This window comes from Tiliqua scincoides, chromosome 10 (genome assembly GCF_035046505.1).
Source record: "Tiliqua scincoides isolate rTilSci1 chromosome 10, rTilSci1.hap2, whole genome shotgun sequence".
Lineage (NCBI taxonomy): Eukaryota > Metazoa > Chordata > Lepidosauria > Squamata > Scincidae > Tiliqua > Tiliqua scincoides.
In genome coordinates this window covers 2,129,361-2,144,360 of record NC_089830.1, presented here as the reverse complement: position 1 = coordinate 2,144,360, position 15,000 = coordinate 2,129,361, and the positions used below count along the sequence as shown (strand labels likewise).

The 15,000-nt window shown below is 47.5% G+C and overlaps 1 protein-coding gene across 1 annotated transcript in view; it reads left to right on the top strand.

Moving 5' to 3' along the window:
- CSMD2 (CUB and Sushi multiple domains 2) overlaps positions 1–15,000 on the top strand; it is a 594,109-nt gene that overhangs the window by 457,763 nt on the left and 121,346 nt on the right. Inside the window, exons 26-29 of the mRNA XM_066638160.1 lie at positions 3,630–3,832; positions 7,118–7,309; positions 10,552–10,690; positions 13,582–13,769. Coding sequence (XP_066494257.1) covers positions 3,630–3,832; positions 7,118–7,309; positions 10,552–10,690; positions 13,582–13,769 — 722 coding nt within the window. The remainder of the gene's footprint in view (positions 1–3,629; positions 3,833–7,117; positions 7,310–10,551; positions 10,691–13,581; positions 13,770–15,000) is intronic.

Here is a 15,000-nt window from a genome sequence, read left to right as displayed (position 1 = left end):
TATTTACACAAAGATGGTGGGTATACTCGTTAGATAACTCATGACTGAGCTGTGAGTGGCCAGAGGGTTCTGTTGGGGGCACTTCCTCCATGGGATATGGGTGCTCAGAAGTTTTTGGGGAAGGCCAAAGAACAGCAAAAGCTCCTTCATGCGTTCTCTCTCTCTCTCTGGCGCAGATTATCTTTCCCGCGCCGCCCCCACCCCCCTTTTTAATCAATAGTTTATTGCATTCCCCTGAACAGGTTTTTACGCTAATACAAACCTAACAGGCATATTAACTATAAAATAAACCAGTGAGGCGACGGCCCTCTTGAAAAAGCAGTCAATTAATAACTGTGCCGTTGCCTGACATCTATAATGCATTGCTATAGTGGCCATTATCCTGAAGATGGAATTAAAATATTAAAACCTTCACGCGGCTGCTACTGCCTAACAAGGAGGAAAAAAAGGCCTAATAACAAAGGGGATGGAGGCAGCCTTTCCATTCCACCTCGAGCACAGGGAGAGCTTTTGGAAAAGCCGACAAGCAGAGCTCTTTTGCTGCTGGCTGCATTGGCAGGATCTGTTCTCCGTGCAAAAGTCTGTTTGTATTGAACTGGCTTGTCCCTATCCAGTTCTTTCTCCCCCTTTTTCAGAACAAACATTTCCTGTAACTATAAGAATGCTTTGGAGGAATTCCCCCCCCCTCCAATTTAACCTGTACAGGTCCAACCTTGTTATACACTGATTTTTTATACATGGATTTGACTCAATACGAATGGCCCCTGCAAATGAAAAGGAATGTGCTGATCCCTGGAGAAGGGGAAAAATGCATCCCTTTGAAATCAGTTTAAAAAACTACTTTTTACTGTTGCAGAGAGACAGTCATGCAAGTGATTACAGGTATAACTTAATTATCCACAGATTTTTCTATCTCACTGTGATGAGAAGTACCCTTTAAACTTTTTGGCCAAAGGGCCACATCAAACATCTGGCACAGCGTCGAGGGCCGGAAAAAACGTTAAATATAAAATTTAAATAAATACATTAGAGATGGAACCTAGGTGAGTGAATAAATGGGCTCAAATGTCCAGGATTTCTTCAAACACCAACAAAGCCCAAAGCACACACTTAAATGGACCCCTATTCCCCCACCCCACAAGCGCAACTCTGGTTGTGTTTGGTCAACTGGGCCAGAGGCTCTGAACGAATCAGAGGCTGGCTGCGGGCTGGATAGAGGCTGGCTGCAAGCCGCATCTGGCCCCCAGGCCAGGGTTTGGAGACCCCTGCTTTAAATTAAAGGAATGCAGTCCTTTAACAATAGCGTCATTAATGCAAGAGAAGGCAGCCCACTGACAATCCATCAATCATTCACTCTCCAGGCACAAGGCAAACCTCTCCCTTCCCCTCCCAGCACATGAATGAAGGCTAAATGACAGTGATTATTTCCTCCATTCTTTCCAGCTAGCTGGGGCTCCTGGTGAAGGGAGACATTGCTGCCTCCTAATGAGGCCTGAGCACCTGGAGAGAGACTGATTGCCTCTGTTTGCATTTCAAAAGGTCAGCAAGGCTGGTTTTAAATCACTGGAGCAAAGGGACTTTGTGTTGTTGTTTTTAAATTGCTTTTCTTTGGTGCATTTTTTGCCATCCACATGAGTTCCGGGGATGGAAGCCTTGTGAATAATGAGACTCAACCTGTGTTGTGTACCTACACTAAGGACCTGAACTGGTTTAGTGGCTATTTCCTCTCCCTAGAGAACCCTGAGAACTGGGCTCCCTTCAGACAACAATTTTCAACTGATGTGCCATGGCAGGAGGTCTGGTCTAGAGGGTAGAGCCTCCATTTGCCTGAAGATAACATCCGCAAGGTCGCCAGTTCGAGGCCACCGGCACCGTGAGACCTTGAAGCAGCTGACAAGCTGAAGCCGAGCTATTTCCATCTGCTCTGAGCGTGGGAGGATGGAGGCCAGAATGTGAAGCCAGATCGGAATGAAACACCTGAATGTAGTGGTTCTTGAAAGAAAAACCTTCTTTCAAATTGTAAAAATCCCTATTTAATAAGGGATTTAAATAAAGCCTGCCTTTGTAAACCACCTTGAATAAAGTCTTGAATAAAGACCAAGAAAGGCGGTATATAAATACCTGTATTATTATTATTATTATTATTATGAGCCATGACTGGTCACCAGGTTTGCCGCTGAAGTTTGAAGCACAGCAATTGAGCATTGAAAAAAATTACTCTTGGTTCTGCGGCTCTATTTCTAGGGCAACTGTCTGTAGGAACGAATCGCCAAGTCAGCGGAGGAAAGAGGACAGACGATTCATTACTACAGACAGTTGGCGTAGAAGCAGAGCCACCAAATCTGGAAGATTCTCCTGGAAGTGACATCGGAAGAGGTGAAGACCGTAGAGAAGACCGTAGAGGTCAGTGTGCCATGAGGAGGACAAACATTGAAAATGGCTTCTTTGAGCCCTCATGGAGGGAGGGGGCAGGGGAGCAGAGAGTCCTCCACGCCGTGGGCTAGTCCATCTATGAGGCCAACTGAGATGATTACCTGGACACCAGATGGGCTAGAGCAGGGGTGCTCAATAGGTGGATTGCGATCTACCGGTAGATCGCGAGGCAAAATGAGTAGATCGCAGAGTGCCGACCCCCCCTTCAGGTACGTCTGGGAGGAAACGCCGGGAGTAAGGCCCATTGTACTCAATGGGGCTTACTCCCAGGTAAGTGTGGCTAGGATTGCAGCCTCACAGCCTAATCCTAGGCATGTCTACTCGGGAGTAAGTTCTGTTATACTCAGTGGGGCTCAAGGTACACCAACATACATTGTACACATAAATATTATATGTTATGATGGCGCGAACATTGTAAAAAAAACTCTGGTAGATCTCCGGGCCTTGCTGGGTTTCAAAGTAGCTCTCGAGCCAAAAAAGTGTGAGCACCCCTGGGCTAGAAGCCCACTGTCTGCTTACCGTCACCCATCACTACTGCTCCTCTCCCCTGGATTTGAAAATGTAGAAGGAACAGGGTGGAAGAGAGGGAAGAGAGAGGGGCTAGAGTGTTTTATCATCCACCACCGGCCTCAGAATTTCTGCTCCGTTCCTCTATTCCTGTAGGAATCCAGGGGGAGGGAGAAACAGTGGCTGGTGTGTCAAGAGGCACAGCACACTGTGCCAGCAGTCACTTCCAGGATGACCCCAGGGGAAGGGTGCTCACTGCAGAGGTGTTGCACCCCCCCCATTCCTTCTCCTGTGGAGGATACCCTTCGAAGGAGAAGGAACTGGGGCACGGAGCTGTCAATGCCTCCTCCGTAACTAGGGTGCTAGCCTGAGGGGCAATTGCGTATGTCCCCCTTGGCGTAGTGCCCAGGGCAGGTGCCACTCAGGCTCTGCCCTAGTTACGCCTCTGGGTGTGCCATCAGAAAAGGGGAGAACTGTTTGGCATTGTATCTCATGAGGTGTTGGGCCAATCCTGTCCTCACCTTCACCCAGCACCGGTTCCTTTGTAACTTTCCTACATAACTTCCCAGTGTCCTTTGGGGGAATCAGTGGCATTTAAATCCACGTATGCAGTTTTAAAGTGATTCCCTTTGCGGTGCAGGTGTAACCTTACTGTATTTGTCTTCTCTTCCCTCCCTCATCTGACACAGGCTCCATTTCATGGTTTTTCACACCGAGGAGTTCCATGATGTTCTGAGGATCTGGGACGGGCCGGTGGAGAAGGGGATTCTCCTGAAGGAAGTCAGTGGTTCCAACTTGCCCGGGGACGTCCACAGCACTTTCAATTCTGTGGTTCTCCAGTTTACCACTGACTTCTTCACCAGCAAACAGGGCTTTGCCATTCAGTTTTCAGGTAAGTCTAAAAAGAACGGCTGGTAGGGGTGGAGTGGGGTGGCCAAATGCTTTCTTGTTCTGTGTAGAGTTACATGTTCTGATCCCATAAATTCCCCGGAAGGTGGTTTCTACTCCGATGTTTTCATTTGATTGTTTCTTTATGTGGCAAAAGCTGATAAACCTGAAGTGTGAATTCTGGTTAGCTATGAATTCCGGGAAAAAGTGTTTGCAAGGGGGCATGTGTTGGGCAGGAATGGGGATATATCCCTACCACTGCATTAATTGGACCCAGAATCCCTCCTCTCTGTCCATTTGCAGTTCAACACACTGTTGACATCCAAAAGTGCTTTCTGTTAAACATGCCGCCCCTTGAAATGTGGGTTGATGGAATCAGCACTCAGGCACATCACCAATACGCTACTCCCAGGATTAGAAAAGAGAGATCTGAAGCCCACCACTCTTATCTTCTCCATGTGTCCTCTTTTGCCCTTTCCTCTCTTCCTTTTCCAGCACACAGAGGAGAAGGAGAGCATTGCATGCGAGTGGGTGGACAGAGCTTGGTGCCTTACTCAACCCTGAGGCTACCAAGAAAGCAGAATATGTCTTTCAGCTGCAATGTAAAACATTGATCCCTCAAGCATCCCAACTCCAAAACATTTCAGAGTCTGAAGACAACACACAGCTCACCCACCCGGACAGCAGATATAGCTACACATCCAGCTCTCTTCACCTGGCAAAGGCCTGGAGGAACAAATGAGTTTCTCACGATTTCTTAAGCTGGGGAGCATTCCAGATCCACAGCAAATTTTAGAGGGTGCCCAAGCCAGGCTTCTAGGGCCTCTGTAGCTCCCTACAAGAATCAGGAGTGTTTTTGATAACCCGATCCTCAGCAGCAGTGGGTGGCAGTGGTGTAGCTAAGGGGTGGTCAGAAGGGTGTGTTGCCTAGGGTATCACATCTTGATGGGGTACGGACCTGCACCATTGATAGCAGATCCTGAGGCAGGCGGGGGCCTCTGTCAGGCCTTCTAAGGCCTGGGGAGGCCTCTTTGAGTCTCAGAAGACCTGCTGGAGACCCTAGAAAGCACTTTCGATTTTTGTGAAAACTGGAAGTGCCCTTTCTAAGGCCTCCGGCAGGCTTTCTGAAACTTGAGGAGGCCACACACTGCCTCTCCGACATCCCATCTCTCACACCCGATCTGTGGCATCCCTACACCACAGATTCCTCCCAGATGCTCCCCAGGGGTGTTTCTGGGCATCTGGCCCCCAGAGGGTGTTAAAAATTTTTGTTCCCTCTAGGTGCCAGCTACACCGTTGGTGGGCAGAACTGCCTTTCCTGATTTTCTTCTTGATGGCCCCCTGATGAGCTTCTCCAACTTACAGAATGCAGTGAAAGATCCATGCCTAGACGTCATTTTCTTAATTCCCCCTTCCTGATTTAGAGGAATCCTGTCCTTTATTTTTAGTGCCGAAGGCTGTGCTAAGAGAGAACCAGAGTGAGCTTTCACTCCACAGAGCCGCAGATTTCCCAAGGTCTTCTTGCTTCTTTCGTTCAAAGGTCAGGTTCTCACCGCTGCCTCCCGAAAGCTGGAGGCGAAATTCCTCTCCGTCACTCACTGGAAGAGAAATCGGCCCAGCGGTTCAGTTTGTTTGAGAGCATATGTTTGATAAAGGCGTGCAAGGAAATGCCATGTAGGATTAGCAGATGCCCCGGCTTATTAAGTCAACATGGAAGTGCGTGGATGTGTACCCAGCTGTTCTCAGCGGAGCTCCCTTGAACCTCCATTCCTGGAAGCTTTTCCCAGCTGACATGACAGATGTTGTTTTTTGACGTCAGGGATGGAGCGTGTGTGAGCATGTGCACCCCCGAGTTTAACGTGAGAATGTGCTGAGCTCTCTCAACGCCTATTTTCAGTACCAGCTTGTAGCTGGTACTACAAGTAGCTGGTACTACAAGTAGCTGTAGTACCTGCATATGCCTAGAGCAGGGGTCTCCAAAGCCTGGCCCAGGGGCCAGATGCGGCCCGCGGCCAGCTTCTATCCGGCCCGCGGCCAGCCTCTGATTCATTGAGAGCCTCTGGCCCAGTTGACCAAACACAACCAGAGTAGTGCTTGTGGGGTGGGGAGTGGGGGTCCATTTAAGTGTGTGCTTTGGGCTTTGTTGGTGTTTGGAGAAATCCTGGACATTTGAACCCATTTGTTTATTCATCTAAGTTCCATCTCTAATGTACTTATTTAAATTTTATATTTTTTTTTTCCCGGCCCTTGTCACTATGGCAGTTGTTTGATGCGCCCCTTTGGCCGAAAAGTTTAGAGACCCCTGGCCTAGAGCATATGCAGAGTGCATTTTCGTCATTGCTGGGGAACCAAAACCATGGATTGGAACAAGTTTCTACATCCAGGTGATAAGAGGAAAAGTTCACATTTTGGCTGCAATCCTGTGCATGTTTACCTGTAAGTAAGGCTGCAATCCTAACCACACTTTCTGAGAGTAAGCCCCGTTGGACAAAATAGGACTTACTTCTGAGTAGACCTGGTTAGGCTTGTGCCCTAAGTCTCATTGAACTGAGTGGGATTGCTTCTGAGTAGACATGTATAGGATTAGGGCATTAATCTTCCCTGCTGGTCTCAAGTACTGCTCCACAGTTGATGACATCCCAGGCAGCAATAGGTAAATGCTTACCAAAATCTCAAAGGGGTGGAAGAGCTACTGGAGCTCAACTAATTAGTTGAGCTGCAAATTGGACAAAAAGTTCCCAGTTCAAATCTTGCCTCAGCCCCACATCTACAATGCGTGAAGAAAAAGAATAGTGCTGACCTACTTTACAGGGTTGTTGTGTAAAGATTACAAGATATCATGGAACACTTGCAAGCATTCTCTAAATCAGAGATTTCTGACATTTTTCTTCTCGTGGGACATTGACCTCTGTGGTCTTCTCCATGGTCTTTGCCTCTTGTAATGTTGCTTCTGGGAGACTTTTCTGGGTTCTGGGGCTCTGTTTCTAGGGCAGCTGTCTGTAGTAACAAATAGCCTGACCCTCTTCCTCAAGCAGATCCAATTTGGGACTACTGAAAGTCACCCTGGAAACAGAGCCACAGAACCCGGAAGAGTTTTTTTCAGCAGTTTTCAGGTGCTGTGGTCCAAACTCCTGCATACCTTTCGCAGCACACCAATGTACCTCGGTTTCAGACTCTCAAAAAGTTCCAGATTTCAGAGCATTCCAGATTTTCGGATTAGAGGTGTTCCACCTGCACTAACGTACAGAACCTGCTGCACTTTCAGTTCATCTCTTTTGCTTGCTTCCAGTGTCCACAGCCACCTCCTGCAATGACCCTGGAGTCCCGCAGAATGGGAGCCGTAGCGGTGACAGCAAGGAAGCGGGTGACTCCATCGTTTTCCAGTGTGACCCTGGATACGCACTGCAGGGGGATGCCAAAATCAACTGTGTGCAGATCGAGAACAGGTTTTTTTGGCAGCCAGACCCCCCAACCTGCATAGGTATGGACCCCACTTCAATATGCTGAATCAAGTCACCAAGACTTTGGGGAGGGGGGGCTGGTGATTGATCTGAAGCCTGAGAGCGCAATCCTATGCATGTCTACTCAGAAGTAAATTCCATTATAGTTAATGGGGCTGACTCCTAGGTAAGTGTGGATAGGATTGCAGCCTGAATTGACTCGAGTAGAGCTAGCAGGACTGGGAGAAGCCAGAAGCTTAGAGGTGACTTCACTGCTTGCTGGTGTCTTAGGAATGGGGCTGTGATATTGTACAGTGGTCCTTTGGTATTTGAGAATTTGATGATCCTTGGGTACTGGGGGGCCGACTCTGGGGCAGTTGCTGGTGATCCCGGAAGCCACTTCTGGGTTGGGCTGAGACCCGCGACTCTCCCTTGGCCCTGGGTTGCCCCAGAATGCATTGTGGGAACCAGGACCAAGGGAGAAGTCATGGGCCTCAGAGCAACCCAGAAATGGCTTCTGGGAGTGCAGTTTGCACCTGTAAAGTAGGGGACACTATTTTTTTTTCTTTTAAAAACTTGTTTAAAAACTTAAAGAAAATTTGACTATCCGTGGATTTGAACATAAGAACAGCCCCACTGGATCAGGCCATAGGCCCATCTAGTCCAGCTTCCTGTATCTCACAGCGGCCCACCAAATGCCCCAGGGAGCACACCAGATAACAAAAGACCTGCAAGGCCTCCTGGGAATTGTAGTTAAGAACATAAGAACAGCCCCACTGGATCAGGCAATAGGCCCATCTAGTCCAGCTTCCTGTATCTCACAGCGGCCCACCAAATGCCCCAGGGAGCACACCAGATAACAAAAGACCTGCAAGGCCTCCTGGGAATTGTAGTTAAGAACATAAGAACAGCCCCACTGGATCAGGCCATAGGCCCATCTAGTCCAGCTTCCTGTATCTCACAGCGGCCCACCAAATGCCCCAGGGAGCACACCAGATAACAAGAGACCTGCAAGGCCTCCTGGGAATTGTAGTTAAGAACATAAGAACAGCCCCACTGGCTCAGGCCATAGGCCCATCTAGTCCAGCTTCCTGTATCTCACAGCAGCCCACCAAATGCCTCAGGGAGCACACCAGATAACAAGAGACCTCATCCTGGTGCCCTCCCTTGCATCTGGCATTCTGACATAGCCCATTTCTAAAATCAGGAGGTTGCGCATACACATCAAGGCTTGTACCCCGTAATGGATTTTTCCTCCAGAAACTTGTCCAATCCCCTTTTAAAGGCGTCTAGGGTAGACGCCAGCACCACATCCTGTGGCAAGGAGTTCCACAGACGGACCACACGCTGAGTAAAGAAATATTTTCTTTTGTCTGTCCTAACTCTCCCAACACTCAATTTTAGTGGATGTCCCCTGGTTCTGGTGTTATGTGAGAGTGTAAAGAGCTTCTCCATATCCACTCTGTCCACCCCCTGCATAATTTTGTATGTCTCAATCATGTCCCCCCTCAGGCGTCTCTTTTGTAGGCTGAAGAGCCCCAAACGCCGTAGCCTTTCCTCATAAGGAAGGTGCCACAGCCCCGTAATCATTTTGGCATCCATGGGGGCGGGGGGCTGTCCAAGAACAGAACTCCTGCATATGCCAAGGGCTCGCTATATATAACAATTGCTTATGTGGCTGTCCAAAGTGGAGCAAGAGCTCTGGATAAGAGCTGGGCTGAAACCTTAGAGGAGCAACAGTTTACCTTCAGGCTTGGAGATCAAATTAGATGAGAAATGACCCAAGAATTCTCACTGTGAAAAGCCCTGGACTGTTGCTTAGCAGTTGCAAGCCTCATACTTTCAGAATTCTGCCACGCAAGCGGGGTCCGGGGGGGGCTACACAAGGGGCAATGCTGCCCCTACAATTTCTGATTTCTGGGGATTTCCCATCTCAGTGAGGCCTCCGTTCACCTGCTTCTGCTCTGAGGACATGGTGAAGGACAAAGGATGTCATGAGATAGACCCCCTTGAATGTTGTGCAGCATTTTTTTTCCGGCTAGTGCCTTGATTGAATGATAATTCCCCCTGCCCCTCAAGGACATCGGAGGTTCCGAAAAAGGAGTACCTGGCATTGTCCTTGAGCTAAAGAAAATCATTAGGGAAGCTCACAAAAGCTCTGTGTGTGTGTGTGTGTGTGTTTGTATGGATGTAGAAAACTCATACATATACATGTGTACACATAGACGCGCATCCCCAGCTTATCAAAATTGTCACGCCGAGCACACTGAAGCAATAAATGTTCAATTAATGGGCTAATTAAATGTTGGCTGTCTATGTCATCTCCTTGTACTTCATTTGTATTTATAAAATATTATTCCAGCCAAATGAAATTAATTAATTTCCCTTCTTTCGAAAACTGGTTTAAAAGTAAGTCCGGAAGCATTTTCACCCCTTCTCCTCTCAGCTTCTGAAGTTTTCTTGTTTTGCCTTTGAGTGGCAAACTTAACAACTTGGCCTGTCACCCTCAACAACCAGATAGGAATCTTTCTGTGGGGGGGGGGGGGAGTGGAAGCAAATGTTATCTTGGCAAATGCATGTTCCCAAAGATGTGTTGAGAAGACAAGGGGGAGGCAGGGCTGACCTTAAGAGTTGCAGGGCCTAATAGAAAATGGTTTTGTGGGAGGCACCCCTGCAGACACCACCACCACCCCACCACCCCACTCACCAGGATGAGCTGCAATGGCAAGGCAGCAATTGGACCCAGGGCCAGGCAGGAGGGATGCTTCGGCATGTAAGATTCCATGCTGGTGCATGAGCTACAGAGCGAGGTACCAGCTGTGGTACCACCCTAGTACAGGGCCCCTTCAGGCATGGGGGGGGGTGCTCCAAATTGGTCCAATAGCCCTAAGGCCAGCCTATGGGGGTGGAGGACTCTTATAGGAAAAGACATGCAGGTAGGCAGGAGAGCGGGATGAAAACCCCTCTCTTAAGACTGGTTTCCCTGTAACTGACTGCACTTCTGGTCCTGTAGGTTGGCTGGGGAACAGTTGTTTATTCTTATTATTTAAAATGACCTGGGAGGAACATTTGTCTATGGAGGATCTGGTGGGGAATAGGATTATATACGCATCACTTTCATGTCGATTTTATCTTATGGTTGGTGGGTAATAACCCATTTCCTTGATCACATAAGTTCCTCTAGTTGCTGGAATAGGTGCCTTGCAGAGGTACCTGAACAAGAGGCTTGAAAGGAAGATGTCTTAGGGATGCCACTTCCTTCTCTGCTTTCTTTCTCATCCAGCTCCCTGCGGAGGGATTCTGACTGGGCCTTCAGGGGTGATCTTGTCGCCCAACTATCCAGAGCCTTACCCCCCAGGAAAGGAGTGTGACTGGAAGCTGACAGTGTCTCCTGATTACGTCATTGCACTTGTCTTCCATATGTAAGTTTTCTAGTTCTGTTTCTCCTGGGTCCTTCCTCTAGGAAAGAACATTTGTGACTACGGAATTTGAGAGCATCAGTTCTTATCTCTGGGGAAATCAACATGACACTCTGTGGGGGCAGTTCTAACTTTCCAACACTGGCATAGCTATGCCAGTGGGGCATGTGCTGCATCCTGCAGTTGGGGGGTAGTCATGGAGGCCTCCTCAAGGTAAGGCAATGTTTGTTCCCTTATCTCGCCATTGCACTGCCCTTACCTTGGTGCTAGAAAGTTGGTTAGGACTGCACCATGTGTGTTTAATAATTTCTGAGCAAGGGATTCCATCCATCTTTCCCCAGATTCTGAATTTTCTCATCTTTTTACAAGGTGCCGCCGCCTAGGGAGGTACGTGGGGCGGCTGCAAGAAATAGGGCCTTCTCAGTAGTGGCACCAACGCTATGGAACTCCCTTCCCCTTGACTTAAGAATGGCTCCCTCTCTTGAGACCTTTCGGCAAGGCCTGAAGACCCTTCTGTTTAAACAGGCCTTCTGAGTTCTTGGCCTTTTAACATCTTTTTAACATCTTTTAATATTTTTTACAGGCCTGATTCTTTTATGACTTGCTGCTGCTCTATGCTCTTTTTACCTATTTTTACTCTGACTGCTGTTTTTAGTATGTGTTAATATGTTTTTATTTGTTTTTTAAATTGTTTTTAATATGTTGTAAGCCGCCTTGAGTCCCTTCGGGGAGAAAGGCGGGGTAGAAATAAAGTTATTATTATTATTATTATTATTATTATTATTATTATTATTATTATTATTATTATTATTATTATTATTATCTTCTGTAGATCAGCACCAGTGTTTGATTCTTCTGTGTTGATCTTCCAAATTTTGCCTGGCTTGTCAGAGTTTTCCGTTTTGCTTCTTTTATTGCCCCAAATACACATGAGCTGAGAAGAAGAGGCTGAGAGGCTGAGAAGAAGAAATTTTGGAACCACCATCATGGTTGAATTATACAGGCGGATTTTCAGAACAATCTCCAGGAGCCCCATATAGTTTTCTAGCTGTGGCTTTGAACCTATTCAAAACTCAAAGCTTTTAATACCTCCAAATTGTAGTCCCATATAAAAAGCGAGGGCAGACTTAGCTTTCAGTTGTTAAGAGTCACATCTTTGTCCTGGTTTCTCCAGAATTTAAGGACTTTGGGAAGGGTGTTCAGCTCTATAACATGAATACCATTTTCAAACCTCCATGTGTTGAGGACAACCCCTCCAGTGATTTTCTCTAGGACTGGATCTCTTCAGTGGTGGGGCCATCAATGTGCTGCACCTGGGAAATGGATTTTCAACCACCATAACCCTCAAATTTGCAGAAGTTTTCCAAAACTGACAAATGGCCTTGAGCCAAGTTTTGTGTAGGAGGACAAAGCTTATATCATCGTTGCCAAGCAAAACAATTTCCTAAAGCCAAAGCCAGCTGGTGGCAATTCCCCTAAACACATGTATGGTATCGTTCCAAAATTTGAAAACAAGGGACAAGAATGTGTTCCTCTTAACTCCTGGTAGCAAGGGTATTCTGAGCCAGTGCACCAATACAGACTGCTCTGACTTGCAACAGTATTTCTAAACACAAGTTTCTTATCTCAAACGGCACTGGCTGCTCAAGGTGTGTTCTTTGAAGTTTGGGATAATCTGTTCCTATCTACAGAATCGAATGCTTAATTCAAGCCTGCAGGGGGGCATTTTAACTTTCTTTATCGCATTTATTATCAGAATGCCAAAGTGAAAGTGTTGGCCACACTTGAAATACTCAGCTCACATTCTCCCAATTCATTGTGCATCTGGGGGTGCTAAGAACATAAGAACATAAGAACATAAGAACAGCCCCACTGGATCAGGCCATAGGCCCATCTAGTCCAGCTTCCTGTATCTCACAGCGGCCCACCAAATGCCCCAGGGAGCACACCAGATAACAAGAGACCTCGTCCTGGTGCTCTCCCCTACATCTGGCATTCTGACTTAACCCATTCCTAAAATCAGGAGGTTGCGCATACACATCATGGCTTGTACCCCATAATGGATTTTTCCTCCAGAAACTCGTCCAATCCCCTTTTAAAGGCGTCTAGGCTAGACGCCAGCACCACATCCTGTGGCAAGGAGTTCCACAGACCGACCACACGCTGAGTAAAGAAATATTTTCTTTTGTCTGTCCTAACCCGCCCAACACTCAATTTTAGTGGATGTCCCCTGGTTCTGGTATTATGTGAGAGTGCTGTCTTGCTCCATTTCTCCTCCACCACCACTTCTCATTTTCCAAATTGAAATCAATGAAGTTATGTAGTAGAGACTTCTTGGAGGTGAGGGGAGGCAGTTTACCTCTCCATGGAATGCTTTGACCTCTCCATGTCTCTTCCCAGAGAGATCCATCAGGAAATATCTTTGGGCTTCTCCCACTGACAGGTAGAAATTATCCCCCCCCCCCAACAAGCTTTTCCAAGTGCTAAAAATAATAGTACTCAAATTATCCTCCAAACCATTGCTTTGGAGGATCAGGAGTGAGCCCCGGGGCAGTGGATTCAAACACTCCCTTCTGCCCAAACCCTGGCTTGACATCCTGGTTTGTGGACAAGCTGTCATGTGCCCCAACCAGGAAATCATATTTTCCATAGTGTGATCAAGGGAGAAAAGGTGTCTGCAAGAACAGGCCAATATGCTTATTCATGTTTTACTACTTGTATTGATGTATTATTGCTTTTATCTGAGGGTTTTTAAGAAAAATGTTTTGTACATCACTTTGTATATGTGTGTTTTGTCTCTTTTGAAGGCGCTCTGAATGGCAACTTTTTATAGAAGGGCTGCTGGTCGTAATAAGTAAATAAAGTGTTCTCTCTCCCCTCCCTTTATCCTTCAGCTTCAATTTGGAGCCAGGTTATGACTTCTTGCACATCTACGACGGGCCGAGCTCGCTCAGCCCCCTGATTGGGAGTTTCTATGACACCCAGTTACCGGAGAGGATTGAGAGCAGCGGCAACAACCTCTTCCTGGCTTTCCGGAGTGACGCCTCCGTCAGCAACACGGGATTTGTCATCCATTACACAGGTGTGTGTCAAATCCCATTAAATATCCACATGGCTGTAATAGCTGTCTTTTGACGTTCGTTTTCGTCCTTCCTTTGTGGCTGCAGGTCTCTGGTTTGTTTAATGCAGAAGGACATTTTAGGTTACAGTCAGTTCTCTTTATATGTAAATTCTCTATCTGCAATTTTGTTTATCTCTGAGGGGCAGAACTGCTACCTTCTCTCATTACCTGTGCCTCTGTTCTCGTTATCTGCTATGCAGAGACCTTCTGGAGGCTGCAGGGACCTTCAGAACGGCACCTGCAACCAGCGCAGACCCCTTTAAAATGGCCGGCGGAAGCTTCCATCGGCCATTTTAAAGGGGTCCGTACTGGTCGCAGGTGACATTCTGAAGGTCCCTGCAGCCTCCAGAAGTTCTCTGCAGCATTCAGAGGTATTTTGGCTCCTTCTGCTGCATTCTGCTGGCTTCCTGAGGCTCTCTGTTGGATTATTTTGATGGCAGGTAAGGTACCTCTTTCTCCCTAGGGTAATCCCTTGCACCTGACCCCATTGGTCCCATAGGAATACAGGATCAATGGGGCTAGGAATACAGGAATATAATACAGTAATACAGAACTGACTGTATTCTGTTACCATAACCGAAGTGAATCAGAGGAAAGCAGGCCGGGATGAGGGTGGGGAAAGAAAGAGAGAGAGGTTTCAGGATCTGCTTATTTTTTTCTCCATTTTGTTCCCCAAAATGTGGGTCGTGAGCCCTCCTGCCCACCCCCAAGACCATTTGGCTCCAAACCAGAGCCATTCCAGAAGGTTCTGCAATGCTTTTGGCTGGAATGACTTACAAGGAGCCTCCAGAGGTCTCTTCCAGGTCATGCCTGACCAGAAACCAACTCAGTTGACCTTCATGGGCCTTAGAATGTCCAGCAGAAGCATCTGGAAGGTACTTCTAGTTTTCAAAGGCAACTTCCAGTTTGACTGGACGTAGCTTCCAGATGCTTCTGCAGGCCCTTCTGAGCCGATAGAGGGGTTGTCGGGTTGTCTGCCTGGCGCAACCCGGAAGAGGCCTCAGGGGCTCCAGGTAAGTCATTCCAGCCAACAGTGTTGTGACCCACCTAGGAGGGTGTAGTGGGTCGCTGCGCTGGAAAGTTTGGGAACCACTGTGCTAACCTAGGTAGCAGGTGGATAGTGGTTTGTCTCGGAGTCTACCAACCAAAACGCTGCTTGCTTGTTTCTTGCCCTCAGTGTGGTGCATGCTTT